This window comes from Muscardinus avellanarius (genome assembly GCF_963383645.1).
Source record: "Muscardinus avellanarius genome assembly, chromosome: 3".
Classification (NCBI taxonomy): domain Eukaryota; kingdom Metazoa; phylum Chordata; class Mammalia; order Rodentia; family Gliridae; genus Muscardinus; species Muscardinus avellanarius.
The window spans coordinates 130,530,646-130,558,505 of NC_137788.1; the positions used below are offsets into that span (position 1 = coordinate 130,530,646).

Sequence of the window (27,860 nt, forward strand, 5' to 3'; positions counted from 1 at the left end):
GTTCAATCCCTAGTGCCACACACACACAAATATGAATATATATACGTGTGTGTGTGTGTGTGTGTGTGTGTGTGTGTGTAATCTATGTTTATTACTTGATTAAAATATACCTGGTGGAAGAATTTAAAGAGCTGATTTTACTACTTAGTGAAATTTAGAAATGCAGACAAAATGTTCTTAAAATGATAACACGGTCACCTGGTACACACTATTTAAAGAATCCAATAGATGTACTGATGGGAGGCTGAAACAGGAGGATTACTGAATCTTCAAAATATATACATACCAGTTAGGTGCCCTTGTTCTTTGGGGAAAATACAGTATCCTGGAACTTGACATTATAAATACAAATTTTATTTAAAATTCTTTTGTTATCCAAGTAGAAAAATCTGCTTTTAACGACGATTACACACACACAAAAAAAAAAATAGAAAGGGAGGCAATCCATCTTTTTGATAATCTTCTCTTTTGTTCCTCAAAAGTGTCATCTTCTTTGAAAGTCAAGGTAATCCTTGTAAATAAGGCTTTTAAATAAATCACAAACATGTAATAGGTTCTTGTCCATTTTCTTCCTAACTACTTAATACACTGTTGCATAGCAACAACTTTTTTTTCTGCTTCTCTGTTGGAAGTCTGAGAGTCTGAAATCTGCACTGGTTTGGTTGACCTTCAGAATTTTCCTGGTACCATGGGTGCAAATATCCATTGTAGAAGTCAGTTGCTGTTAGTGTTTTCTTAAGCATTATGGACCGAACACCAATCCAGCCATCCTAAAAGGCAAAGACAAAAGACAAATATTGACTAGGAAGTTGGTGACAAAACTGGAAAGCTAGGTAAATTTAGTTTATCATTTTCTGGGGGGGGGGGGTGTGCTAGGGATTGAACCCAGGGGAATTCTACGTCCAAGCTATACCCCCAACTCTACTTTATTTTTATTTTTGAAACAGGGTCTCAGCCTTACACGTACTGGGATTATAGGCATGCACCACTATGCCCAGCTACATTTATAAAATTTGTGTCATGATGGTGGCACATGCTTGTAATCTCAGCGTTTGTAAGTCTGAGACAGTAGGGTCACGGTTCGCAGACAGCCTCAGCTACTACTTAGTGAGGCCATTTGCAACTCAGTGAAACCCTTTTTCAAAATAAAGATTAAAAAATAGGGCTGGGGGTGTAACTCGGAGGTAGAATACCCCTGGGTTCCATCCCTAGTACTGGGAAAAAAAAATTGTCATGAGGCAGGTGTGATAGCCCAGGCCTGGCCACCAGTATTTAAAAAAAAAAAAAAAAAAAAAAAAAAGAAAGAAAACAGAGCAACAAACCTTTGCAAATGTGTACTGTGTACTAGTACTGTTGCCGGCGTGGTGGCGCACACTTGTAATCACTGCACTTGGGAGGCAGAGACAGGAGGATCGCAGCCAGCCTCACTGGCTTAAGAGACCCTGTTTCCAAATAAATAAAAGGTATAAAATAGGTCTGGGAGTGTAGCCCGGAGGTAGAAGGACTTCCAGGAACCCCAGTACCACTAAAAAAATAAATAAAAAATAAAATAAAACTAGTACTGTACTAAGTAATACATTATTCCTTGTCTCAAAAAGTTGTTCACAAGGAGGGTTTTTTGTTTGTTTGTTTGTTTGTGGAAAATGATATTGAGCCAGGGGCATTCTGCTACACACCCAGCCTTATTTTTAAATTTTTTATTTTGAAACAGGGTCTCACAAAATTGAAAAGGGTCTCACTAAGTTCTGAGCTGGTCACAAACCTGCTATCCTCCTGTCTCAGCCTCTCAGCTACTGTGTTAAAGGCATGTGCCACCATGTCCAGGTGCCAAGGAGAGTTTTTACCTGTATAAAGCTATCTCAACACACAGGGAGTAGAATAACATCATGTTATATTTGCATGGTGCTTGGCAGTTTTCAGAATGTGTCCATGTATCTTATTGTACCTGGTCATCAAAATATAACAAATCTAAGCTGAGCATGGTGCCAACACCTTGTAATCCCAGCATTTGGAAGGATGAGAGGAGAATCATGGTTTGTAGACAGCCTCAGCTACTTGGTGAGGTGCTTTGCAACTTAGTGAGACCCTGTTTCAAAATAAAGAATAAAAAATAGGGCTGGGTGCAGCTTGGAAATAGAATGCCCCTGGATTTTATCCCACATACTACAAAAGAAAAAAAAATTTATACATATATATATATATCACAAATTTAGCAGGGTATGGTAGTGTGCACACTTGTAATCCCAGTGCTTGGGAGGCAGAGACAGGAGGATCACAGGTTTGCAGCCAGCCTCAGCTACTTAGTGGAGGCCCTCTAGAACTTAGCGAGACCCTGTTTCAAAATAAAGAAAAAAAATCGGGCTCAGAGTGTAGCTCAGAGTTAGAATGCCCCTGGGTTTAATCCCTAGTTCTGTAAAAAAAAAAAAAAAGGAGCCAGGCATGGTGGTACACACTTGTAATCCCAGTACTTGGGAGGCTGAGACAGGAGGATGACAGGTGACAGGTTCGCGGCCAGCCTCAGCTACTTGGACTCTCTACAACTTAGTGAGATCCTGTTTCAAAATAAAGAATAAAAAAAATATATACGGCTGGGGTATAGCTGGGATGTAGAATGCCCTTGGCTTCAATCCCCAGTATAACTAACACACACACACACACACACACACACACACACACACACACACATTTAATATATAATGTATAAAATAGAGTCGGGTGTGGTGGCTAACACTTGTAATCCCAGTATTTGGGAGGCTGAGACAGGAGGATCACACAGGTTTGAAGCCAGTCTTAGCTGCTTAGTGAGGCTCTCAGCAGCTTTGTGAGACCCTGTTCAAAATGAAATATTAAATAGGTCTGGGGGTATAGCCTGGAGGTAGAAAGCCCCTGGGTTGCATTCCCAGTACCCCCCCACATGTATAAAGTATAATATATATATATATATAACAAATCTAAAGGATCGGCATGTCCAATACCACCCTCACTTTAGAAAACTGATTCCCACAGTGGATGGGTAATTTTTGTTGGGTATCTCAACTGGTGAGACTCAAATTCACATATTCTGACAACCCTGGCATCTTCTGAGAACAGACTAAACATGGAATACACATCCACATAGACTCAGACAAGGATGGCAGAACATATGTGCCTGGCACTGTTCTAGCAGAGGCGAGACAGCGATGGAGAGAGGGTGACTGAGGAGCTCTGTATCTACAATATATGTAGACCAGACCAATCTACACATATTTAAGCCCCCTTCTTTTATTATTTTTACGGGGTTTCATTGTGGCATGTTTGTATATCCACATAGCATAATTTGATTTTTTTTTTTTTTTTGCGGTATTGGGGATGGAACCCAGGGGCATTCACCTGTGAGCTACACCCCCAGCCCTATTTTTATTTTTTATTTTGAAACAGGGTCTGAGTTGCAAAGGGCCTCACTAAGTAGCTGAGGCTGTCTGTGAACCTTGATATTCCTGTCTCAACCTCCCAAATGCTGGGATTATAAGTGTGTGCCACCACACCCAGCTCCTTCTCTCTTTTTGTACTGGGAACTGTTTTGTTTTGTGGTACCAGGGATGGAACCCTCTGAGCTACACCCCCAGCCCTATTTTTTTTCTTTATTTCAAAACAGGATCTCACTAAGTTGCAAGGGCCTCACTAAGTAGCTGAGGCTGTCCGTGAACCACGATCCTCCTGTCTCAGCTTCCCAAATGCTGGGATTACAAGTGTGTGCCACCACACCCAGCTCCTATTTTTTTATTATTTATTTTGAAACAGGATCTTACTGAGTTGCAAAGGGCCTCACCAAGAAGCTGAGGCTGCCCATGGAACTGCAATCCTATCACAGCCTCCCAAATGCTGGGACTACAAGCACCACCACACCCGCTTTTTCTTTATTTTGAAACAGGGTCTCACTAAGTAGGTGAGGCTGTCCATGAACCGAGATCCTCCTGTATCAGTCTCCCGAATGCTATGATTATAAGCGTGCGCCAGCACACCCAGCTATTATTATTTCTTAAGAAAATTAAACTGTCTACTAGCCCAATCTGATAGGCAGACAGTTAAGTGAAGTCTAATTAAAATGATAAATGATACAAACTACAAACTCAGTAAAACAAATATAATAACTTGAAACTAAAGGAAATTGTACCTTGCAATAAACCAGCAATATTTGTGACTGTTTGTGGTATACTATTGATCCTGGGGGAACAATCTGTCTTGTTACTTTTAGATCTAAAGAAAAAAAGATGTGAGACAGAGAGAGAGAAATAAATATGCAATCAGGGTACTTCTTTAAAACCAGAACCCCCCTGGGAGGAAGTAGTAACACCGGAAAGGACACATTTGCCAAGCCCCGGCTTTGTAATCTTACGATGGAACCATGGTGTTCTGTGTACACCGCCAACCCAAAGGAATGTTTTTTCTTTTTTTTTGTAATGGGGATGGAACCCAGGGATATTCTACCTCCAAGTGACACCCCAGCCCTATTTTATTCTTTTGTTTTGAAAAAGGGTCTCACTAAGCTGCAGGGAGCCTCACTAATTGCTGAGGCTGGCTGCAAACCTGCAATTCTCTTGTTTCAGGCTCCAAAGTACCGGGATTACGAACGTGCGCCGTCATGTCTGCTGGGATGTTTTCTATATACATAAAAATCTACGAGTCCTTTATCCAGACTCCCAGTGAGCACCTGAAAGTTCTTTGCTGTCATTTTGGAGGAATAACTACCCGCCAGTGGAAAGATACACAGGATGTCTGGGATTTAATTGGCCCTTCCATCCCTGCCCAACTCCTAGGTTCCTAGGGAGCTCCCAGTACCTCTAGCCTAGGCCAGCTCCCTGCCTGGCTCACACTCTCGTTTTCAGAAAGGGCTGTGGCGGATGCTACTTCCTGGACTGATCCTCACTGAGCTTCCCAGTAGCTTCATTATGATACTCACTAGAATGAAACTAACTGGGAGATTTTATAGCCCCAGAAAAAACCCTAACGTAGGAAGTCAGAGCTCATGGGGCGGGAGCGCTGCTGCCTACTTGCCAGGTGCATGTGATGGACACTGCCAAGCAAAGACAGCAAGGTAAGCGTGTCACTACTAAACCGAAACAACCTGCAAGCACCCTCATGGTTAGCGAATGTGACCTTCAGTAAAAACAGACATCTTCAAGGAGACACCGAGTGAGGACATCTGTGTTAGCCATTCAAAACTTAGTACCAGTAAGGACTGAATTGTTCACTTCTACCAAATCCAGAAGCTTAATGGTATTCTCCATCCAGAGTGTCTGCAACGGAATCTGCAATTAAAATTAAGGAAGGAATGAGAAAGAAACACTCAGCATCCAAACCCTTTGCAACTCCTATTTTGTGCTAATCTGGCCTGACTTTTCTCCCATTTACAGAGGAATCTGGAACTCAGTAACTTTCATGGAACAGAACATAAATGTAACCCTTATATTGATCTTTCCAGGATTTGTAAAATCTTTTTTTTTTGGAGGGGGAAGTATTGAGGATTGAACCCCAAGGCATTCTACCTCTAAGCTATACCTTCAGCCCTTTTTATTTCTAAGCAGGATCCTGCTAAGTTGTGGAGGCTAGCCTTAAACCTGCAATCCTCCTGTTTCAGCCTCCCAGGTACTGGGATTGCAGGTGTGCGCCACCATAGCCAGCTTAGTTACTTTGATTTTTTTTTTTCTGGTGGTACTGGGGATGGAACCCAGGGGCTTTATACCTCCAGGCTACACTCCCAGACCTATCTTATATTTTACTTGGAAACAGGGTCTCGCTAAGTTGCTGAGAGCCTCACTAAGTAGCTGAGGCTGGCTTTGAACCTGCGTGATCCTCCTATCTCAGCCTCCCAAGCGCTGGGATTACAAGCGTGCGCCACCATGCCCGGCTACTTTGATTTTTTAAATTAATTAATTAATTAATTTTTTGTTTTGGTGATACTGGGGGTGAACCCCAGAGGCTTTCTACTTCCGGGCTATACTCCCACACCTATTTTATATTTTTATTTGGAAACAGGGTCTCACTAAATTGCTGAGAGCCTCACTAAGTAGTTGAGGCTGGCTTTGAACCTGTGCGATCCTCCTGTCTCAGCCTCCTAAGCGCGGGGATTACAAGCGTGCACCACCACGCCTGGCTACTTTGATTTTTTTAAGGTAGGATTTGAGGGTCCCCTGCAAATGGCCAGTCATTTGTCCAAAGCTATTTACTAGATAATCCAATGCACCTTTGCCTCCAAAGTGAAATGGCGTCATTGGCATTTACCTCATTATATATATTATCCCAGAACTTGACTGAAATACATTAGTAAATTAAAATACAAAAGGAAATGAGCTTTTCCGTTTTCTGAACTGAACACACTACATTTAGACTGCAGTTCGGTCCTGTTTCATACATTGTGTAGGTAATGTCAGAGAAGTGCCGCTATTTTCCAAAGCAGCAGCACCAGAATGAGAGCGTGTACTAGTTCAATGCTTTTTTTTTTTTTTGGCCTGGTCGGAGGATTGAGGCTGGCCTGGACTCATGGTCCTCCTGCCTCAGCCTCGCGGGCAGCGGGGACTGTGGGCACGCGCAGCCTCGTACCCTCGAGCTCTTTTTATGACACCCCTTAAGAGGCATTTGGCTTTTAGAGAGTTAAGCTGTTGGAATGATTTGTGGTGGCGTGCACCTGTAATCCCAGTACTTGGGGGGCTGAGACAGGAGAAATGCAGCTTCCGGGACAGCCTCAGCAACTGCAAGACTCTCGGCAACTTAACAAGATCCTGTTTCAACCCAAAACAAAACAAGAGAAGGAAAAAAGGGCTAAGAGGGTAGCCTGGAGATAGAATACTCCAGGGCTCAATCCCCAGGACCACGCACACAGAGGCAGAGCACCCCGAAGTTCAATCCCAGCACCACAGAAAAGCAGAAAGGAAAAGAAGGATGGAGGGAGGGAGAGAGGGGGTAAGGAAGGAAGAAAGGAAGGAAGGAAAAACCTGCGGATTTGTCAATGAACTTAGATTTTTTTCTTTTTTGGTGGCACTGGGGATTGAGCCCAGGGGCATTCTACCTCCAAGCTACATCCCTAAACCTATTTTATTTTTATTTGGAAACAAAGTCTCACTAGGTTGATGCAATTCTCATATTTGCCGAGGCTGTCCACAAACGTGCAATCCTCCTGTCTCAGCCTCCCAAGTACAGGGATTACAAGCGTGCGCCACCTCGCTGGGCTGTGAAAGAATTTAACTCAGGAAGTTCAGCAAGCTTTGACACGGCAGCTCCTCGTTGTGGCCCATACGTGGAAATCCAGGACGTGAGAAAGATGCTAGAAAAGCGCTGCATTAGGAGTTTAAAACCTGCACTCCGCAAGCGCTGGGCAGCCCAGCCAGGCGCCCTGTTTTCATGACCCTTGTCCCTGATGTGGCATAACACACTTGGTTATGAGGAAGTGCAAAATGTGTACTTGAAAGTGCTTTGTGAATTTTAAGGCCTCTATAAAAACTTAAAGATATTTTCACATTAAATGTCAGGTTTAATGTCTTAGGCTTAGTGTGTAAGACTCATTCCTAAATAAAAATATTCAAAAAGCAAATTATACAAAAAACTCCAATTAGGTAAAACTGCAATTTTGACTTCCAACTTACTATATTTCCAATGGCACGATAAAGTCTGAATATTTCTTCTGAAGTTTGTTCCTCCCATTTTATACAGCTGGTACCAGCAGAAATCTTAGGAGCTGTAAGATAAAGCCCAAAACAGGAAAGGACATCAGGTTCTATGTCCATGAACTAGTAAGTATTCCTGTTGAATAGTATGCACAAGAGGATATTCATTATAACATTCTCTTAAGTTTTGTGCAAGTTCACAATTTTCCACAACATGAAATAAAAATTAAAAAAAACAAATAGCCGGGCGTGGTGGCGCACGCTTGTAATCCCCGCGCTTGGGAGGTGGAGACAGGAGGATCGCGCAGGTTGGAAGCCAGCCGTGCTGGCTTAAGAGACCCTGTTTCCAAATTAAAAAAGTATAAAATAGGCCTGGGAGTGTAGCCCAGAGGTAGAAGGGTTTTCAGGAACCACAGTACCACCAAAATAAATAAATAAATAAAATTTAAAAAATATATATATATATTAATAGAAAACATGAGGTGGGCCTGGTGGCACATGCCTGCAATCACAGCACTTAGGAGGCTGAGATAGGAGGAGCATAGATTTGAGGACAGCCTCACAACTAGCAAGACTCTCAGAAACCTAAGGAGAACATGTTTCAAAACAAAAATAGAAACAAAAATGGCCAGTGGGAATATAGCTCAGAGGTACAAAACCTCTGGGTTTAATCCCCAGTACCACAAAAATAAATCAATAAATAAAAATAGAGGAAGAAAGAGAACAAGGGAACTACTTTATAACCTGGGAACTGAAAGTATCCTTGTACATATGTCTCAAAGTCCAGAAACAGACACATTAAGACTAAGTACAAATAAGATTCTTTTTTCTTTTTTTTTTTAAATAAGGCAAAAAGAAGCTGGCCATGGCGGCAGATACTTGTAATCCAAATATTTGGGAGGCTGAGTCGGAAGGATCACAGGTTCGCAGCCAACCCCTCAGTTACATAGTGAGACCCTGTTCCAAAGGGGAAAAAAAAGAAGGATAGGGTGTGGGTTGGAGGTAGAATACCCCTGAGTTCTATCCCCACTAAAACACACACACACACACACACACACACACACACACACACACACACGATATAATTTCTCATCTATTAGACTAAGAAGTCAGTATCATGACATTAAGTTATTCATAATAGTAGTATTTAAAATTGCAAAGATTAAGCCAGGCGTGGTGGCGCACGCTTGTATCCCAGCATTCAGGAGGCTGAGACAGGAGAAACGCAGTTCATGGGTGACCTCAGCTACTTAGTGAGACCCTTTGCAACTCAGTGAGACCCTGTTTCAAAATAAAGAATATAAAAAATAGGGCTTGGAGTGTAGCTTGGAGGTAGAATGCCCCTGGGTTCCATCCCCAGGACCATAAATAAATAAATAAATAAATAAATAAATAAATAGATAGCAAACGATTTTAAACAACCCAAATGCTCACCATCTACTGATTCCCTATTCTAGGGAATCTACTGAATAACTTATGCTGTATGCACACTATTGAGAATTATACTGTCATTAAAAAGAAAAAAGAGGGCTGAGGATATAGCTGAATGGTAGAGCCTTTGACATGTACAAAACCCTGGGTTTGACCCCCAGCACCCCCCCCCCCCCACACACACATATAAAGCAAAAGGAAGGAGAGGAAGGAAGATCTCTCTCTTTCTCTTTGGCACTGAGGATTGGACCCAAGGGTATTCTAACTCTGAGCTACACCCCAGCTTGTTTTATTTTAAAACAGGGTCTCACCAAGTTGCTGGAGCTGGCCTCAAACCTGTGATCCTCTTGTATCAGCCTCCCTAGTACTGAGATTACAGGTGAATGACACTGTGCTCTGTTAAAATTTTTTTTTTTTTAAATTTGGAAACAGGGTCTTGCTAAATTGCTGAAAGCCTCACTAAGTTGCTAAGGCTGACTTTGAACCTGCAATCTTTCTGTCTCATCTTTCCAAGTACTAGGATTATAGGCATGTGCCACCAGCCCAGTGGAAAATTTCCTTATTAATAAGAAGTGGTCTCAAGTCGGGCGTGGTGGCACACCCTTATAGTCCCAGCATTTGAGAGGCTGAGACTGGAGGATCATGGTTTGTGGACAGCCTCAGCTATTTAGCGAGGCCCTCTGCAACTTAGACCCTATTTCAAAATAAAGAATAAAAAATAGACTTCTGGGAAGATGGAGACTGTGAAAGCAGCATTTACGAGTCCTGCTAACATTTGATCTCCTGCCACAAAATCAGCTCTTTTCATAGCCAGAAAACACTATCAGCAGAGAAATAAAAAATGTAAACACAAGGGACAGAGAAAAAGAAGACTAGAAGAACAACCAGAGATCATAAAAGAAACCAGCCCACACTGCCCTGGAGCCATCTTGCCTCACAGCACCACCAGGCTCCAGAGAGGAAGGGTAAACAAGGAGCTGAAGTGAGCAGCTGCAGATCAGCTGCAGATCATTTGGGTGTAATTCAGCAGTTCTTTCAACGCAAATAACGTCTAAAACTCCCAGTGGCCAAGCTCATCACACCTTCCAGGAACTCAGAACAGAGCTCAAAACCAGAAAAGAAATATGCCAGCCTCACAGCTGAGGATGTAGCAGCAGCGCCATATTGCCAGCAGTGGTGGTGAGTTCACCACGCCCACAACAGCTCCAGATCAGCATGCACAATAACCGTAAGTGAAATTGCAGCCCCTACAGGAGAAATTCCAGCACTGCACCCCCAGGGACTTGCACAGCTTTGATATTCTCCCTGGGTCTGAGATATTTCAGTCCAACCCAGTGAAGGGGTGGCGGTGGCAGAGAACCACGTCCTAGTTGCAGCTCCCCGTAGGAAAATGCCTAGCCCAGCACCCCCACGGTCTCGCACAGCCTTGATTAACTCCCTGGGTCTGAGACTTTGCAATACAAACCAGAAAAGTAGTAGTGGCGGTTGAGATTACCACAAACTCAAGATCCAGAGCACTCTAAGTGAAGTCATGGTGACCCGGGGAAGAACCCAGAAAAGGCAAAATCTTCTGAAATCATGGGAAAGACAATGAACGCCCACAACCCCATAATATCAGAACTTGATAACACAGAAATTCAGAGATTTCCAGAAGATCAAATCAGGAATATAACTATAGAAATAATACAGGACCTTTGCCGGGCGTGGTGGCGTACGCTTGTAATCCCCGCGCTTGGGAAGTGGAGACAGGAGGATCGCGCAGGTTCGAAGTCAGCCAGGCTGGCTTAAGAGACCCTGTTTCAAAAATATATATAAAATAGGTCTGGGAGTGTAGCCCAGAGGTGGAAGGGCTTCCAGGAACCCCAGTACCACCAAAAAAAAAAAAAATAAAATACAGGACCTTCAAAAAGAATTTAGAGTCTAAAATAAAGGATGCAATCATTGAAGTAAAGGCATCAATTCAAACTTTAAACATTCGATTAGACCACATGGAGAATAGAATCTCGCTCCTAGAAGATGATCACTCCAAAAACAAATGCATAATTTATAACTTAGAAAAAAAATCCGACAGCCGGGCGTGGTGGCACACGCTTGTAATCCCCACGCTTGGGAGGCTGAGACAGGAGGATCACACGGGTTCGAAGCCAGCCTCAGCTACTTAGTGAGGCTCTCAGCAACTTAATGAGACCCTGTTTCCAAATAAAATATAAAAAAGGTCTGGGAGTATAGCCCAGAGGTAGAAAGCCTCTGGGTTCTACCCCCAGTACCACCAAAAAAAAAAAAAAAGAAAAAGAAAAAGAAAAAAATCCGACAGCAGGAATCTGACATTGAAGAAATATAGGCCCATTTTTATGAGAGCTAACCCAAGAATAATTGGAATAGAGGAGGGAAAAGAAGGTGAAACCAAAGGGATCAATAATATCTTCAAAGAAATAATAGCAGAAAATTTTCCAAACATAGAGCAAGAGGTCGATACACAGGTCCGGGAAACTTACAGAACTCCCTTTAGACAGGATCAGAGAAGAGGATCCCCACGCCACATAATTGTCAAAATGACCAATGTGGAAGCCAAGCAGAGAATCTTAAAGGCAACAAAAACAAAAGGCCAAGTGACATTCAGAGGCAAACCAATTAGAATCACTCCAGACTTCCCAAACCAAGTCATGAGAGCCAGAAGGGCTTGGAGTAACATATTCCAAACTCTGAAAGAAAACAGCTTCTAGCCAAAAATTTCCTACCCAGCAAAACTTTCTATCAAATTAGATGGGGAAATAAGAAGCTTCCATGACAAACAGAAACTGAAGGAATTTATGTCTTCAAAACCAGCGCTAGAGCTGGGCGTGGTGGCACACACTTGTAATCCCAGCATTCAGGAAGCTGAGACCTGAGGATCGCAGTTCGCAGACAGCCTCAGCTACTTAGTGAGGCCCTCTGCAACTCAGTGAGACCCGGTTTCAAAGTAAAGAATAAAAAACTGGGCTCAAACCCAGTTTTAAATAAAACCCTTTATTTTAGACTCTCATGACTTGGTTTGGGAAGTCTGGAGTGATTCTAATTGGTTGTAGCTCAGAGGTCGAATGCCTCTGGGTTCCAGACCCAGACCTGGAAAAACAAACAAACAAACGAAAAAAAAAAAAAAAAAAAAAAAAAAAAAACCAGCGCTAGAGAAAATACTCAAAGAGATTAACTACAAAGAAGAAATAGGCAATACACACCAGAACCAGAGAAACAAGATTTTCCATCCAGCAGACAACTAAGCAAAGAAGAATAAACAGTATTTCAAACAGAAAATCTTAACATGTTAGGAATTAAAAGTTATCTCTCAATAATCACACTGAATGTAAATGGCCTCAATTCCCCAATAAAAAGACATAAAATGGCAAAATAGATTAAAAACAAGAATTCATCCATCTGCTGCTTACAAGAAACACATTTTACATGTAAAGAGAGTAACAAATGTGAAGTCGTATTTCAGTATAGTTTTTATTTGTATTTCCTTAATGATTAGTTATATTATGATAATGATGAGTGATATTCATGTGTTTATTGGTCATATAAAAATCTTTGGAGATTCATTATCTATTTTAGTCTTTTACCTATTTCTAAACTGTATCATTTGCTTTTATTGTTGCTAATTTTTAGGATTTCTATTTGGAATATTAATATACCTTCAGATATAGCATTTGTAAATATTTTATCTCATTCTATCAGTAGCTTTTAATTCTGTTTACATTGTCTTTGGATGTAATTTTTTATTTTTTATGAAGTTTGTTTGTTTATTCTTTAACAAAAGAATAAACTGTGCCTTTGGAATCATATCCAATAAAAATTTGCCAATTTCAGTGTTGTGAAGTTTTATGACCCAGGTTTTCTTCTAGAAGTTTATAGTCTTAAGATTTACATTTAGTTCTTTTATCTATTTTGAGTTAATATTTGTATATGGTGTTAGGTAGGGGTCCAATTTTATTCTTTTTCATGTAATTATTTTTCAACACTATTTAGTGAAATGATTATTATTTCCTTCACCAAATGTTCTTGGAAACCTTGTCAAAAATAACTTGACCATATATGGAAGAATGTATTTCTAGGCTTTTTATTTTACTCCACTGGTTTATATAGCCTTTATAGCAGTACTATACTGTTTTGATTATTATAGCTTTATAAGGTTTGAAATCAGAAAATGTGCATCTTCTAGCTGTGTTCTTTTTTGAGATGGTTTTGGGTATTTAGAATTCATATTTCCTGTTAGGACAGATTTTTTTTCTGGAAAAAAAAAAAGTACGATAGTTACACCTTAAAAAAAAAAAGAAAGCCAGGCGTGGTGGCGCACACTTGTAATCCCTGCGCTTGAGAGGCAAAGACAGGAGGATCGCATGGGTTCGAAGCCAGACGTGCTGGCTTAAGAGACCCTGTTTCCAAAAAAAAAAGAAAAAAAAAAAAAGGTATAAAGTAGGTCTGGGAGTGTAGCCCAGAGGTAGGAGGGCTTCCAGGAACCCCAGTACCACCAAAAAAAAAAAAAAAAAAAGAAAAAGAAAAAAATATCCTCTGGTAAGAAAGAAATACTGAAATGTTATCTCTAAGTAATCAAAAGTTTGATATCAGACAAATTAATCTGTTATGAATCTGTTATGTGAGATTATCATTGTTAATTTTGGATAAATTGCTGTATTAAAAAAAATTAAAAAATAATAATTTTTTAAAAAAGAATAAAAAATAGGGCAGAGGGTGTAGCTCAGAGGTCAAATGCCCCTGGGTTCCATCCCCAGACCCGCCAGAAAAAAAAAAAAAGAAGTGGTCTCCATAGCTGGGTGTGGTGGTGCTAAAATAATCTCTTTTTTTTTTTGGGGGGGGGCAGTGTACTGACCTACACCCCCAGCCCTATTTTTTTTTTTATTTTTTTATTATGAAGCAGGGTTTTACTAAGTTACAGGGGGGGGGGGGGGGCAAAGCCTCCTGCAGACATGCGTCTCTGTGGTCCACACTCACCATACGTTGCCCCCTCGGTTGGCTGCTGTCGTCCATTGTTCAGACTCTCAGGCAAATTTTTCAAAACTGAAATAAGCTAAAAAAGGAGAGAGAGTGCATGATATTCCAGGTGAAGAGAAGGACGGAGCAGACACACGCTGTAGCAGGTACCATAGACGTTCCTCTACTTCACGGTGGCAGGGTGCAGCCGGGAACTGGCTGAGGACACACTGACCTGGCAGGGCTTCAGTGGAGCTGCTCCCTGGCGTGGTCACTGACTGGCTCCAGGGAGTGCTGGCTTCCCTGGTCTGTGCAAGAGCTCAGCCTAAGGAGCCCGAGCCCATGCCAGGCCCTGGGGCTCAGAGAGAGAACACCCGGAGTCACATGGCTCTGGTTCAAATCCCAGCTCTACCCCCTACTTGCTGTTTCACTGTGGAAAAGCTACTTAACTTGTTTGTGGCCTTCAATGTCACAATCTGTTAAATAATCAACACCAGTTAACTCAAAGGTTTGTTGGGAGGGTTAAAAATGTCCACAAAATATCTAGAATACTCTTGGCACATGAGCCAATGCTCAAGAAATGGCAGCCATTATTATTAAATCACTGCCAAGGGAGTGCCAGGATAGGAAGTCCTATCTATATAGTCAGAAAACAATTTTCCATTGTATAAAATTAACTAGTTCAAGCGAAAAAAAAAGTAGATGTAGCCCTTAATGTAGTCATCCAAACCCTACTGTTCAAAGACTGGACAAGCTGCACAGTCTCAGAGAGAATAAGGATCACTGTGGGGTGGTGAGCAGAAGCCCAGTGCACAGATACAAATGACTGTGACTCAGGACAGGAGGAGAAAGGCTGAGTCACAGGGGAAGGGCTGTGAGTTCAATGCACCAGGCAGGCAGGTGCAAGTATCAAAGAGAGGGGACCTGGGGAGAAAAACGTAAAGGTGCAGGACCTTGGGTGATCACCTGCTTTGTTTACTGTGGTGCTGGGGGTTGAAACCAGGGCAGTCTCCCTCTGAGCTGTAGCCCCAGCCCTATTTTATTCTTTATTTTGAAACAGGGTCTAAGTTGCTGAGGCCAGCTTCAACCCTGTGTCTTCCTATCTCAGCCTCCCAAGTACTGGCATTACCAGTGTGTGTCATCACACCCGAACTCAGGGACATTCTCCCTTTGAGATACTCCCAGCATTATTTTATTTTTTATTTGGAAGGAGTCTCAGCAAGTTGTCGAGGACCTCACTATGTGGTTGAGGCTGGCTTTAAGCCTACAATCCTCCTGTCTCAGCCTCCCAACTAGCAGGGTCACTAGCATGCACCACCACATCCAGTTCCCACTTGTTTTATTTGAAAACCCTTAGTAAGTACCCATTCTGGGCAAATCTTTAGAGATTTACATGAGATCACAAGTACCAGGCTAATATTTAGGATACCAGGTATAGATATAATTCTTTTATTTATTTATTTATTTATTTATTTATTTAGAGGTACTAGGGATGGAACTCAGGGGCATTCTACCTCCAAACTACACCCCCAACCACATATACATACAAATATATATACATATATCTGTATGTATGTATGTATGTATATATATATGTATATGTATATATATATGTATACACACACACACACATATTTTTTTTTGCAGTACTAGGGATGGAACTCAGGGGCATTCTACCTCCAAGCTACACCCCCAGCCCTATTTTTTTATTCTTTATTTTGAAACAGGGTCTCACTGAGTTGCAGAGGGCCTCACTAAGTAGCTGAGGCTGTCCTCGAACTGCGATCCTCCTGTCTCGGGCTCCCAAATGCTGGGATTACAAGTGTGTGCTACCACGCCTGGCTAGAAATAGATATCACTCTTTTAAATGAAGCTTAAAATTATAAATCATAAAACTGTTCTTTTCCCTTTAACCTCCAAAGAAATAACTAAGTGAATGAAAATCAGTGAAATATTAGAGAACCGTACCATGTTTGCACCCAGCCTTGACAACACCGCCTCCAGCTCCTTTGCAGTGCTCTTGGGTGGGACAGGGATGGTTTCCTGCTTGAGAATTGGGCCTACATCAAACCTAGCAAAATATGAACAACAAATAACAATTATTGTTTCTTAAGATAAATATGTTAACCAGAGCCGGGTGTGGTGACACACGCTTGTAATCCCAGCGCTTGGGAGGCAGAGACAGGAGGATCGTGCAGGTTCGAAGCCAATTTCTCTGGCTTAAGAGACCCTGTTTCCAAATTTAAAAAATATAAAATAGGTCTGGGAGTGTAGCCTGGAGGTAGAAGGGCTTCCAGGAACCCCAGTACCACCATAAATAAATAAATAAATAAATAAATAAATAAATAAAATGTTAACCAGACATAGTGGCAGATGCCTATAATCCCAGTACTTGGGAGGATGAGAGGAGGATTCAGGTTCAAGGACAACCTCAGTAACTTAGCAAGACCTTGTTTCAAAAAATAATAATAAGGGCTGGAGGTATAGCTCAGAGGTAGAATGCCACTAGGCTCAATCCCCGGTCCCCTCCCTCCAAAGAAATCAGTATGTTTGTCTGCACAAGACAAAGATAGTTTATCACTGACTACTAATTTTTTTTTTTAAACTGGGAATGGAACCCAGGGGCTTTCTACCTCCAGACCTATTTTACATTTTATTTTGAAACAGGGTCTCACTAAGCTTCTGAGAGCCTCACTAAGTAGCTGAGGCTGGCTTCAACCTGCTTGATCCTCCTGTCTCAGCCTCCCAAGCACTGAAATTACAAGAACGTGCCACCATGCCCGGCTTCACTGATTACTAATTTGACTGTTAGCCACTAGAATCATTATTTTCTTCCTTTGTGGTACTGGGGACTGAACGCAAAGGTAGTCTATCTCTAAGCTTCACCCCTAGCCCTAGTTTTTCATTTTGAAATAGGGTCTCACTAGGTTGCTCAGAATCTCACTACACTGCTGAGGCTAATCTTGAACTTGCAATCCTCCTGTCTCAGCCTCCCAAGTATTCAGATTACAAGTATGTACCATTATACCTGGCTGAAATATTAGTTTAAAAGAAGCAGAATATGGTCTGTACTTAGATTTTAAACTATTTTTCTCCTAAATGAACAAAGTATATAGTTATATATTTTAATTGCAATTACAAGTAACTCTATCATTAGTAAAAAACAATATGAAAAAAATCCCTTTATAAAAAAAGCAAAGTTCCCTTTATTCAAACAGAACATCAAACTGTTTTTGTTTTTTGCTGGTCTGGGGATGGAACCCAGGGGCATTCAACCTCCAAGCCACACCCCCAGCCCTATATTTTATTCTTTATTTTGAAACAGATTCTCACTAAGTTGCAGAGGGCCTAAGTAGCTGAGGCTGTCTGCGAACCACAATCTTCCGGTTTCAGCCTCCTGAATGCAGGGATTACAAGCGTGCACCACCATGCCAGGCTTTCATCAAACTGTTTTGTTAAAATCACGATGTTTATATAATTTGTGTTCTATTGAAAGCAATGCTAAAATAGATAATATTTCTTGAGTCTTTGTAGTTCTTAGTTTTTTTGTGTGTGTGTGGTACTGGGGATGAAACCCAGGGGCATTCAACCTTCAAGCTATACCCCCCAGTTCTGTTTTTTATTCTTTATTTTGAAACCAGGTTTTACTGAGTTGCAAAAGAGCTCACTAAGTAGCTGAGGCTTCCCTTAAACTGCAATCCTCCAGTGTCAGCCTCCCAAATACTGAGATTAGAAGTGTGGGCCACCAGGCCCAGCTGCGTAGTTCTTAGGTTTTTTTTCTTTTGTTTTTTTGTGTGAGTCTGGAGATGGAACCCAAGGGCATTTGACCTCCGAGCTACACCCCCTGCCCTATTTTTTTTCTTTATTTTGAAACAGGGTCTCACTAAGTTGTAGAGGGCCTCACTAAGTAGCTGAGGCTATCCGCAACTCCTGTCTCAGCCTCCCAAATGCTGGGATTACAAGTGTGCACAACCATGTCCGGCTGTTCTTAGTTTTTTTTTTTATTTTAAGTTGGAGAAACTCTGCTGAGGCAATGAAAATGAAAAATGACAATAAAATTCTTAAGTCGCATTTCTGTGTATTCAGAAATGAGCATGGAATTGTATATTTTTAATTTTTTTTGGTGGTACTGGGGTTCCTGGAAGCCCTTCTATTCTACCTCCGGGCTACACTCCCAGACCTATTTTTTTTTTTATATTTTTATTTGGAAACAGGGTCTCTTAAGCCAGCGCGGCTAGCTTCGAACCTGTGCGATCCTCCTGTCTCTGCCTCCCAAGTGCGGGGATTAAAAGCATGCGCCACCACGCCCGGCTTGAATTGTGTATTTTTTAAACTGGGGTTCAGGTGTGGTAACACACATTTGTAATGCCAGTACTTGAGAGGCTGAGATAGGAGGACACAGGTTTGAAGCTGGCTTCAGCAACTTAGTGAGACCCTGTTTCAATAAACTGAGAATTGAACTCAGGGGCATTCTACCTCCGAGCTTTACCCCCAGCCCAATTTTTGATTCTTTATGTTAAAACAGAGTCTCACTAAGTTGTGGAGGGCCTAAGTAGCTGAGGCTGGCCAAGAATCTTTGATCCTCCTGTCTCAGCCTCTCAAGCACTGGGATTACAAGCGTGTGCCAACACGCCTGACCTTATTTCATTTTAAACACTGTAATGTGGTCACAGATGATAAATTATTGTCTCAGAAAATATAAAATAGTTCATTTTCATCAATATTCCCTACAGAAATATCTAGATCAATATAGAAGTATAGAGAACCTAGGGAAAAAAAAAATAAAGCAAAGTTAAAGAATTTCTTTTCCAAGAAAGTACAATTAGGAAGTCATGCACAGTATTGCACAGCTATAAATCCAGTATTTGGCCGGGCGTGGTGGCGCACGCTTGTAATCCCCGCGCTTGGGAGGCAGAGACAGGAGGATCGCGCAGGTTCGAGGGCAGCCGCGCGCTGGCTTAGGAGACCCTGTTTCCAAATAAAATGTTAAAATAGGTCTGGGAGTGTAGCCCAGAGGTAGAAGGGCTTCCAGGAACCCCAGTACCACCAAAAATAAATAAATAAATAAATAAATAAATCCAGTATTTGGAAGGCTAAGGCAGGAGGATTGCAGGTTTGAGATCATCCTCGCTAACTTAGATCCTATTTCAGAATAAAAAAAATATTTGGAGTACAGCTCAAGTGATAGAGCTCCCTTGGGTTCAATCCCCAATATCACATACACATATAAGAAAGCACAATTAGGAAATCTGTAATTATTTCTATCCCTCCTTCTTCAAAGGAAAAGAGTTTTACCTAGATTATAATTACTGGTGACTATAGGTAGTGCAAGTATGTTTGCATTCTTATAAGTCTTAAAATTTTACATTGAGTTTATAAATACTGGCCATAGGTTCTCAATAGAAATATGTCTTATTTAAAATTTTAGCTGGGCCTAAGGGTACATGCCTATAATCCCAGTACTTGGGAGGCTGAGACAGAAGGATCACAGATTCAAGGACAGCCTCAAAAAATAGTGAGACTTTTATGACCTAGGGAGACTCTGTTTCAAAATAAAAATAAAATAGGGCTGGGGTTATAGCTTGAAGGGAGAATGCCCCTGGGTTCAAGTCTCAGTACGACAAATAAACAAAGGTTAATTATTTTTTAACCAATGAGGTTTTTTGTTTGTTTTTGAGATGGGGTCTTGCTAGGTTGCCCAGGTTGGACTCAAACCACTGAGCTAAAGCAATCCTCCTGCTTTGACTTTCGATAAAGCTGGGACTACAAGTGTCCCAATGCTACAGCACCTGGCAAACCAATACATTATTAATATTTATTGTGAAGAAGCCGGGCGTGGTGGTGTAAGCTTGTAATCCTAGTACTTGGGAGGCTGAAACAGGAGGATCAAAGGTTTGTGGCCAGCCTCAGCTCCTGAGTGAGGCCTGTTTCAAAATAAAGAATAAAAAATCAGGCTGGGGGTATAGCTCAGAGGTAGATGCCCCTGGATTCAATCCCCAGTATCACAAAATAAATATAGAAATAAAGAAATACAAGCTGGGCGTGGAGGCGTATGCTTGTAATCCCAGCATTTGGAAGGCTGAGACAGGAGAATTGTGGTTAACAGACAGACTCCACTACTTAGTGAGGCCCTTTTGTCTAAGCCTCCCAAGTGCTGGGATTATAAGCGTGCACCACCACACCTGGATCATCAAATAATTTTAAATAATTGTTTTTAGAAAGTAGGTATGATAGAAAATGAATACTTAAGCTGGGCATGATGGCGCACGCTTGTAATTCCGGCACTTGGGAGGCTGAGACAGGAGGATCCCACAGGTTCAAAGCCAGCCTTTTCTACTTAGTGAGGCTCTCAGCAATTTAGTGAGACCCTGTTTCCAAACAGAGTATATATATTAAAAAAGGTCTGGGAGTATAGCCCAGAGGTAGAAAAGCCCCTGGGTTTCCATCCCCAGGACCACAAAAAAAAAAGAAAGAAAGAAAGAAAGAAAGAAAGAAAGAAAGAAAGAAAGAAAGAAAGAAAGGAAGGAAGAAAGAGAGATGAATATTGAATACTTAAGAAAAAATTTAAACTGGAAATTTAACTTTAAATTTAAACTGGGCTGGAATCCTATGGCACTCCACCTCTGAGCTACATCACAGTCCTATTTTATTGTTTATTTTACAACAGAGTCTCACTAAATTGTGGAGGGCCTCATGTTGCTGAGGCTGGCCGCACACCTGTGATCTTCCTGTCACCTCCCAAGTACTGGAATTACAAGTGTGCACCACCACACCTAGCTTTAAGACAGTTCAGTCTTAAACATATGTTAGCACACAACACTATATTCTTACCTCAGGCTCCTTTTTTAAACCACAGTTTAGAAATCAAGGCTGGAAAAAAATTGATTCAAAGTAACAAACATACAAAAATTCATCTCTCCTTTACACAATTGTCATTTATAGAAATCTAGGTGTTAATTTATTTCAACTTAAATATTAACAATGTCACAAGGACTTTAAAGAGATACTGTAGCCTGGGGTGGTGACCCATGCCTGTAATCCCAGTACTTGGGAGGCCAAGACAGAAGGATCTCAGGTTCTAGGACAGCCTCAGCAAGTAGTGAGACTCTCATCAACTTAGTGAGACACTGCTTCAAAATAAAAATAAAAATAAATATAAAATATAGCTTGGAGGTAGAATGGCCCCAAGTTCAGTCCCCAAGACCACAAAAATAAATTAATTGCAGCAGGGCGTGGTGGCGCACGCTTGTAATCCCAGCATTAGGGAGGCTGAGACCTGAGGATCGCGGTTCGCGGACAGCCTCAGCTACTTAGTGAGGCCCTCTGCAACTCAGTGAGACCCTGTTTCAAAATAAAGAATAAAAAATAGGGCAGGGGGTGTAGCTCGGAGGTCGAATGCCCCTGGGTTCCATCTCCAGACCCGCAAAAAAAAAAAAAAAAAAAAAAAAAAAAAAAAAAAAAAATAATAATAATAAATAAAATAAAATAGGGTTAGGAGTATAATTCAGTGGTAGAATGCCTCTGGGGTCAATCCCCAGTATGAACCTGTGATCCCCTTGCCTCAGCCTCCCAAGTACTGGGATTATAAGCGTGTGCCACCACGCCTGACTAATACATTACTCTTCATCAGACACCAGACACATAAATGCCAAAAGACACGGGGCTCCTGTCAGAAGTCAGGAGAACTCTGGCAGCTATGGTGCTCAGTGGGCGCCGTCCGCTCACCCGCACCCCAGGATCCACAAAGCCTGCTGTTAACAGTTTAAATCACAAAAATCTCAAGAAAAGAAAGTAGACTCTACCTTTTAGGTCTGATCTGCATGATTGTTACTCCGGTAACCAGGTCTCCATGAAGCACTGTATGGATTATAGGGGCTGGACCACGCCATCTTGGCAGGCAACTGGGATGGACATTCAGTATGCCGCTGAGTTAGAAGATGCAGAGTCAGCGAATTTCACCACTTACCATTACCTAAACTGATATATTAACTTGGTTTTTTTTTTTTTTCTTCAGTAGTGGGGATGGAACCTGCGGCAGTCTAGCTCCAAACTATACCCCCAGCCCGATTTTTTACCATATATATTTTTTCTTTTTGGTGGTATTGGGGTTCCTGGAAGCCCTTCTACCTCCGGGCTACACTCCCAGACCCATTTTATATTTTTTATTTGGAAACAGGGTCTCTGAAGCCAGCGCGGCTGGCTTCGAACCAGCGCGATCCTCCTGTCTCTGCCTCCCAAGCGCGGGGATTACAAGCGTGCGCCACCACGCCCTGCGATTTTTTACCCTATTTTGAAACAAGGTCTCATTAAGTTGCAGAGGGCCTCAGTAAGTAGTTGAGGCTGGCAAGAACCTGCGACCCCCTTGCCTCAGCCTCCCAAGTACTGGGATTATAAGCGTGTGCCACCACGCCTGACTAATACATTACTCTTCATCATTGAGCTTTCCCAGAAATTTAAAAAATACCTATAATTAAATCAAGTCTTATATCATCTAAAAGAAAAAGCCAGAGGTAAGTTCACTCTCTTCCCATAAGAAACCAGTGGAGCTTAATTAAAAAGAGCAAAGATGTTCTATAAGAGCTCATGATGCCTGGGAGTTTTAAAATAGAATTTAAAAATGCATCTAGTACTATATAAGAACCCCTCGAACCCTATTATATACCTCACAGACACAGCATATCATATTTATAGTTTAGCACATCATTCACTTAGTTTGCATATAGAATGCCTAAAATAAGCATCCTGAATCCCCATCAAATAATCTGTTTGCCTGTGTTGTTTACCCTGGTACACCTATCATACACTGATGAGTAATTTAAATATTTTACCAATAACGGTTTGTCTGCAATCAGCAAGAGTGTGCTCAGAGAATTCGAGCGGTGTCATATGATCTATTTGTGCTTTTAAAGATCACTTTGGCTGCTGGGCTGGTAAACGGCTGAGAATGACCAAGGAGCAAGTGTGTGTTGCTGGGATGGAACCCAGGGCGCTCTACCTCTCAACCACATCCCCAGCCTCATCTTTTACTCTTTGTTGGAACCCAGGGCATCCTACCTCTCAACCACATCCCCAGCCTGATCTTTTACTCTTTGTTTTGAAACAGGGTCTCACTAAGTTGCAGAGGGCCTCACTAAGTAGCTGAGGCCGGCCTCGAACCTGCAATCCTCCTGTCTCCGCCTCCTAAGTACCGGGATTACAAGCGTGCACCACCACGCCCGGCTCTAGACAGGTTTTAAAGACACAGCCAGGAGGCTTCCTCATGGATTGGATGTGAAGTGGGACACAAATAAAGAGCGACTCCAAGGTTTTAGGCCAAAGCAACAAGGGTAAGAGTTGCCAGGTACTGGATAAGATTTTGGTCATCTTGAACACAGTGCTTAATAGACATCAAGAAGAGCTATGGGGGAGGGAATAGGTATTAGGAGCCTGGAGTCTGGGGAGAGAGCTTGGCTAGAATGACAAATTTGGGAGTTTTCAGCAGATATATGAAAAAAATTATTTTTTCCCAATATTGGGGATTGAACTGAGGAACTTGAGAATGCTAGGCAAGGCCTCCACCTTCTAGCTGCATTCCCAGTCATGGAATTTAAATGAGGGTAAATCAAAGTCCATTGAGCATGATAAGGAGCTTAATATATTTTGAAAATTCATGCCACAAATAAAATTTTTGATTTTAAAAGGAAAAACTAGCCAGGCATGGTGGCGCATGCTGAGACAGGAGATCACAGGTTCCTGGCCAGCCTCAGCTACTTAGTGAGGCCCTCTGCAACTTAGTGAGACCCTGTTTCAAAATAAAGAATAAAAAATAGGGCAGAGGGTGTAGCTTGGAGGTAGAATGTCCCTGGGTTCCATCCCCAGACCCACTAAATAAATAAATAAATAAATAAAAGAAAAAGTTAGAGCCAGGCATGGCGGCACATGCCTGTAATCTCAGTACTCGAGAGGCTGAGACTAGAGGATCACAGGTTCAAGGACAGTCTCAGCAAGTAGTAAAACTCATCAACTTAGTGAGACCTGTTTCAAAATTTAAAAAAAAAAAAAAATAGCACTGGGATGTAGCTGAGAGGTAGAATGCTCCTGGATTCAATCCTCAGTACCACCAAAAAATTGAAAAGAATAAAAAAGTAGGGCTGGGGGTGTAGCTGAGAGGTAGAATGCCCCTGGGTTCCATCCTCAGTACTGCAAAAACAACAACAACAACAACAACAACAACAACAACAACAACAACAACCCCAGGCTTGGTGGTGCCTGTAATCCCAGGACTTGGGAAACTGAGACAGGAGGATCACGGGTTCAAGTCGGCCTTAGCAACTTAGCAAAGCCTACAGCAACTTAGTGAGATTCTGCTTCAAATAAAAAATAAGATGGGGATATAAATCAGAGGTTGAACACCCGAGTTCAACCCCAGCAACACACTCATATGCACACAGATTAAAGAAGGCACAGAGGTCAAACGATCACACTTTAGGTATCAGGTTCATTTATAAAAACCAAAGTCTCTATACTGTATTTCCTTATAAACAAAACTTACTAGGGAAATTTAAGAATAAGAGCCTCACTCAAAAGTCGTCCGAAGGAAGCCACCACTCCAACGTCATACTCTCCAGAGCCCACCTCCGGCCACTCGTACACGGGAAGCTGAGCCTGCACAGAGAACTGCTTCACCGGCAGTCCTTTTGGAGATGGCGAAGGCACTGTGACCACCTCCAGGTTTTCAATTAACTCTTCCTCTTTATTTTCCCTAAATTAGAAAGATTGGAAGAAAAATCAATAGCATTAGGCAATGGCTCAAAGCTCAGCACTGTCACACAAGCTGAAGCATCTGGGGCCAAATGTTTAAACCTGGGCAACTGCTGGGCTGGTGGCCATGCTTGTAATGCCAGCACTTGGGAGGCTGAGAGAGGAGGATCACAGGTTTGAGGACAGCCTCAGCAAGGAGTGAGATCTCACCAACTTAGCAAGGCCCTACTGCAAAATAAAAATTTAATAGGGCTGGGGGTGTAGATTAAAGGTAGTATGCCCCTGGGTTCCATCCCCACTAACAATAAATGAATTAAAAATAAATAAAATTAGCCGGGCGTGGTGGCGCACGCTTGTAATGCCAGCACTTAGGAGGCTGAGAGAGGAGGATAGCACAGGTTTGAAGCCGGCCTCCCCTGGCTTAAGAGACTCTGTTTCCAAATAAAAAGTATAAAATACGTCTGGGAGTGTAGCCCGGAGGTAGAAGGCCCCTGGGTTCCATTCCCAGTACCACCAAAAAAAAAAAAAATAAATAAATAAATAAATAAATAAATAAATAAAGCTAAGGCAACTAAGAGAGTGAGTTTTTTATTTTTTTAAATTAAGAGTCACATGTGGCTAACAGCTACCATTTGAATAGTATGATTCCAGGGATTTCATGTGCATACGGAAATATACAGTGGTCACTTTACACAATTAGGGTATTTTGCCTACTATTCTGCATTTTTTTTTTTTTTTGCGGTACTGTATCCCAAAAGCTGGGATTACAAGCGTGCGCCACCACGCCTGGCTATTCTGCATCTTTTAAAATAATGCTCCATATGCTGTTATGTGAGTCTTTTTAAAAAATGGGTTAAATATTCACTTGCTTGTAAATGCACTGAACGTTTCTAGAACAAGTGGCTGTCTCTGGAGAGAGTGGCTGGGGAGACGGTGAGAGACAGTGGTGGAAGCAAAGGTCTTTCCACTGTTCATCCCATCAATTAACCATGTGCCACTCAAACAATGTGTATTTGTTTTTTTTCCTTTGCTGAAGGGGGATTGATCCCAGGGGCATTTTACCTCTGAGCTAGAAATAGGGCTTCACTAAGTTGCAGAGGGCCTCACTAAGTAGCTGAGGCCGGCTGCAAACCTGCGATCTTCCTGTCTCTGCCTCCCAAGTTCTGGGATTACAAGCCTGCACCACCGCGCCCGGTTGCCTATTTGTTTCAGTAGCGTTAGGGATTGAACCCAGAGCCTCAAGAATGCTGGCCAAGTGCTCTGCCACTGAACTACATCCCCAGTCCCCAAAGACACTTTTTCTCCCCTCCCTCTTTTTTTGTGGTGCTCAGGATGGAACCCAGGGCCATTCTACCTCCGAGCTACACCCCCAACCCAATTTTTTATTCTTTATTTTGAAACAGGGTCTAAGTTGCAGAGGGCCTCACTAAGTAGCTGAGGCTGGCCTTGAACCTACGATCCTCCTGTCTCAGCCTCCCAAATACTGGGATTATAAGTGTGTTCCACCGTGCCTGGGTAAATTTTTTTTTTTTTAATTCTGAAGCAGAGTCTTGCTTAGTTGTTGAGTGTCTAAGTAGCTGAAGCTGGTCTCAAACCTGCAGACCTCAGATCTGAGATTACAGTACACCATGCCTCATGAAACAATGTTTTTAAAACACAAAAACTGCTGGGTAGCCCGGAGGTAGAAGGGTTTTCGGGAACCCCAGTACCACCAAAAAATAAATAAAAGAAAGCCCCTGGGTTCCATCCGCAGCAACACAACACCACGCGCGCACACACACACACATACACACACACACTATAGATAGATAGGAGGACATGATACAAAGGAAGAAAAAGAGGGGGCAGGGAGAAAAAAGAAGAGGTAGAATTTTTTAAAGGTAGGAAAAGGAGACATTTATTCACTTGAATAAATGAATCCAGTTCTTTTTGGGATCATGACCTCGTTTCAGCCTCAGGGAGCTGGGGCCCACTGGCACTAAGAGGGCCCGGGGAGGGAAGGGGTGAGGCACTGGGGTGCAAAGGGGATGGCCTGGGTCAGAGCAAGCCAATTAGATGGCTGGGAGGTAGCAGGCGGAAGTGAAGAGGGGAACTTTGAAGTCAGGGCTGGTTTTAATCCCAATCAGCTCAGCTGATGGCCTTGGACAGTGGCTAAGCTCTCTGCACAACGGGCAGGAAGACCGCGGGTTGGACGGGGGTGGCGGCAGGACCTGCAGTCCCGGCCCGGGGAGGGAGGACCGGGACGCCCGGGGCCCAAGGCTGCCCGGAGGCGCCGGGACCGGCCGAGGCCGCGGCTTCCCACCGCCCGAGTCCAGCCCGGGAGGCGCCCGCCCCGGCCCGGCCCGCCCGTACCTGGCGGCGTGCAGGGCCCGCAGCGCCTCGCAGGCGAACTGGTCTGTGCCGAAGAACAGCACCCGCCACGGCGGCTTCTCGCGGACTCCGGCATCCCGGGCCTCCCCGGCCTGGGACCCGCGGAGCCTGGCCACCGCCCGCCACTGGGGGCCCGGGCTCCGGCCTGCGGAGAGCCGCCCCGGGCCCCAGCAGCGCGGCACCAGCACCCTCATCGCCGCGGCCGCAGCAGCCCATTCTGCGCAGGCGCGCGGGGGCGGGGCCTGGAGGGCCGGTGGGCGTGGCCGCTCGCGGGTGGGCGGGCCTGTCTGGTTGGAGGTGTGGCCTGTCCGTGCCTAGAGTGACAAGTGAAAGTGAATCTGCCCTTTCTAGCGCTGTTTATTTGTACTATTTATTTATTTATTTATTTATTTTGCGGTACTGAAATCCAGGGGCATTCTACCTCCACGCTACAGCCCCAGACCTATTTTTATTCTTTATTTTGAAACAAGATCTCACTGAGTTGCAAAGGCCCTCACTAAGTAGTAGTCCTCCAACCGCGATCCTCCTGTCTCGGCCTCCCAAGTGCTGGGATTACAAGCGTGCACCACCACACTCGGCTCTGCACTATTTAGCCAATAACCTTATTTATGTAACGCAGTATCATTTTCTCAGCCATTATAACTACTACTGACTGAGTACTTACTATGTGCCTCGCTTTGGCTTAGTATTTTATATCCATTATTTCAGTTAATC

At 42.8% G+C, this 27,860-nt stretch overlaps 1 protein-coding gene across 1 annotated transcript; it reads right to left on the reverse strand.

The window, feature by feature from the left end:
* Positions 1–576: 576 nt before the first annotated feature.
* On the reverse strand, positions 577–27,340 carry MTFMT (mitochondrial methionyl-tRNA formyltransferase; the record flags this gene model as incomplete). The annotated part of the gene is given in 10 exon segments (XM_080690703.1): positions 577–617; positions 620–770; positions 4,154–4,236; positions 5,210–5,288; positions 7,620–7,711; positions 14,058–14,133; positions 16,005–16,107; positions 21,839–21,961; positions 24,568–24,777; positions 27,129–27,340. Coding segments are annotated over 10 exon segments (1,170 nt in total).
* Between the last annotated feature and the right edge of the window lie 520 nt (positions 27,341–27,860).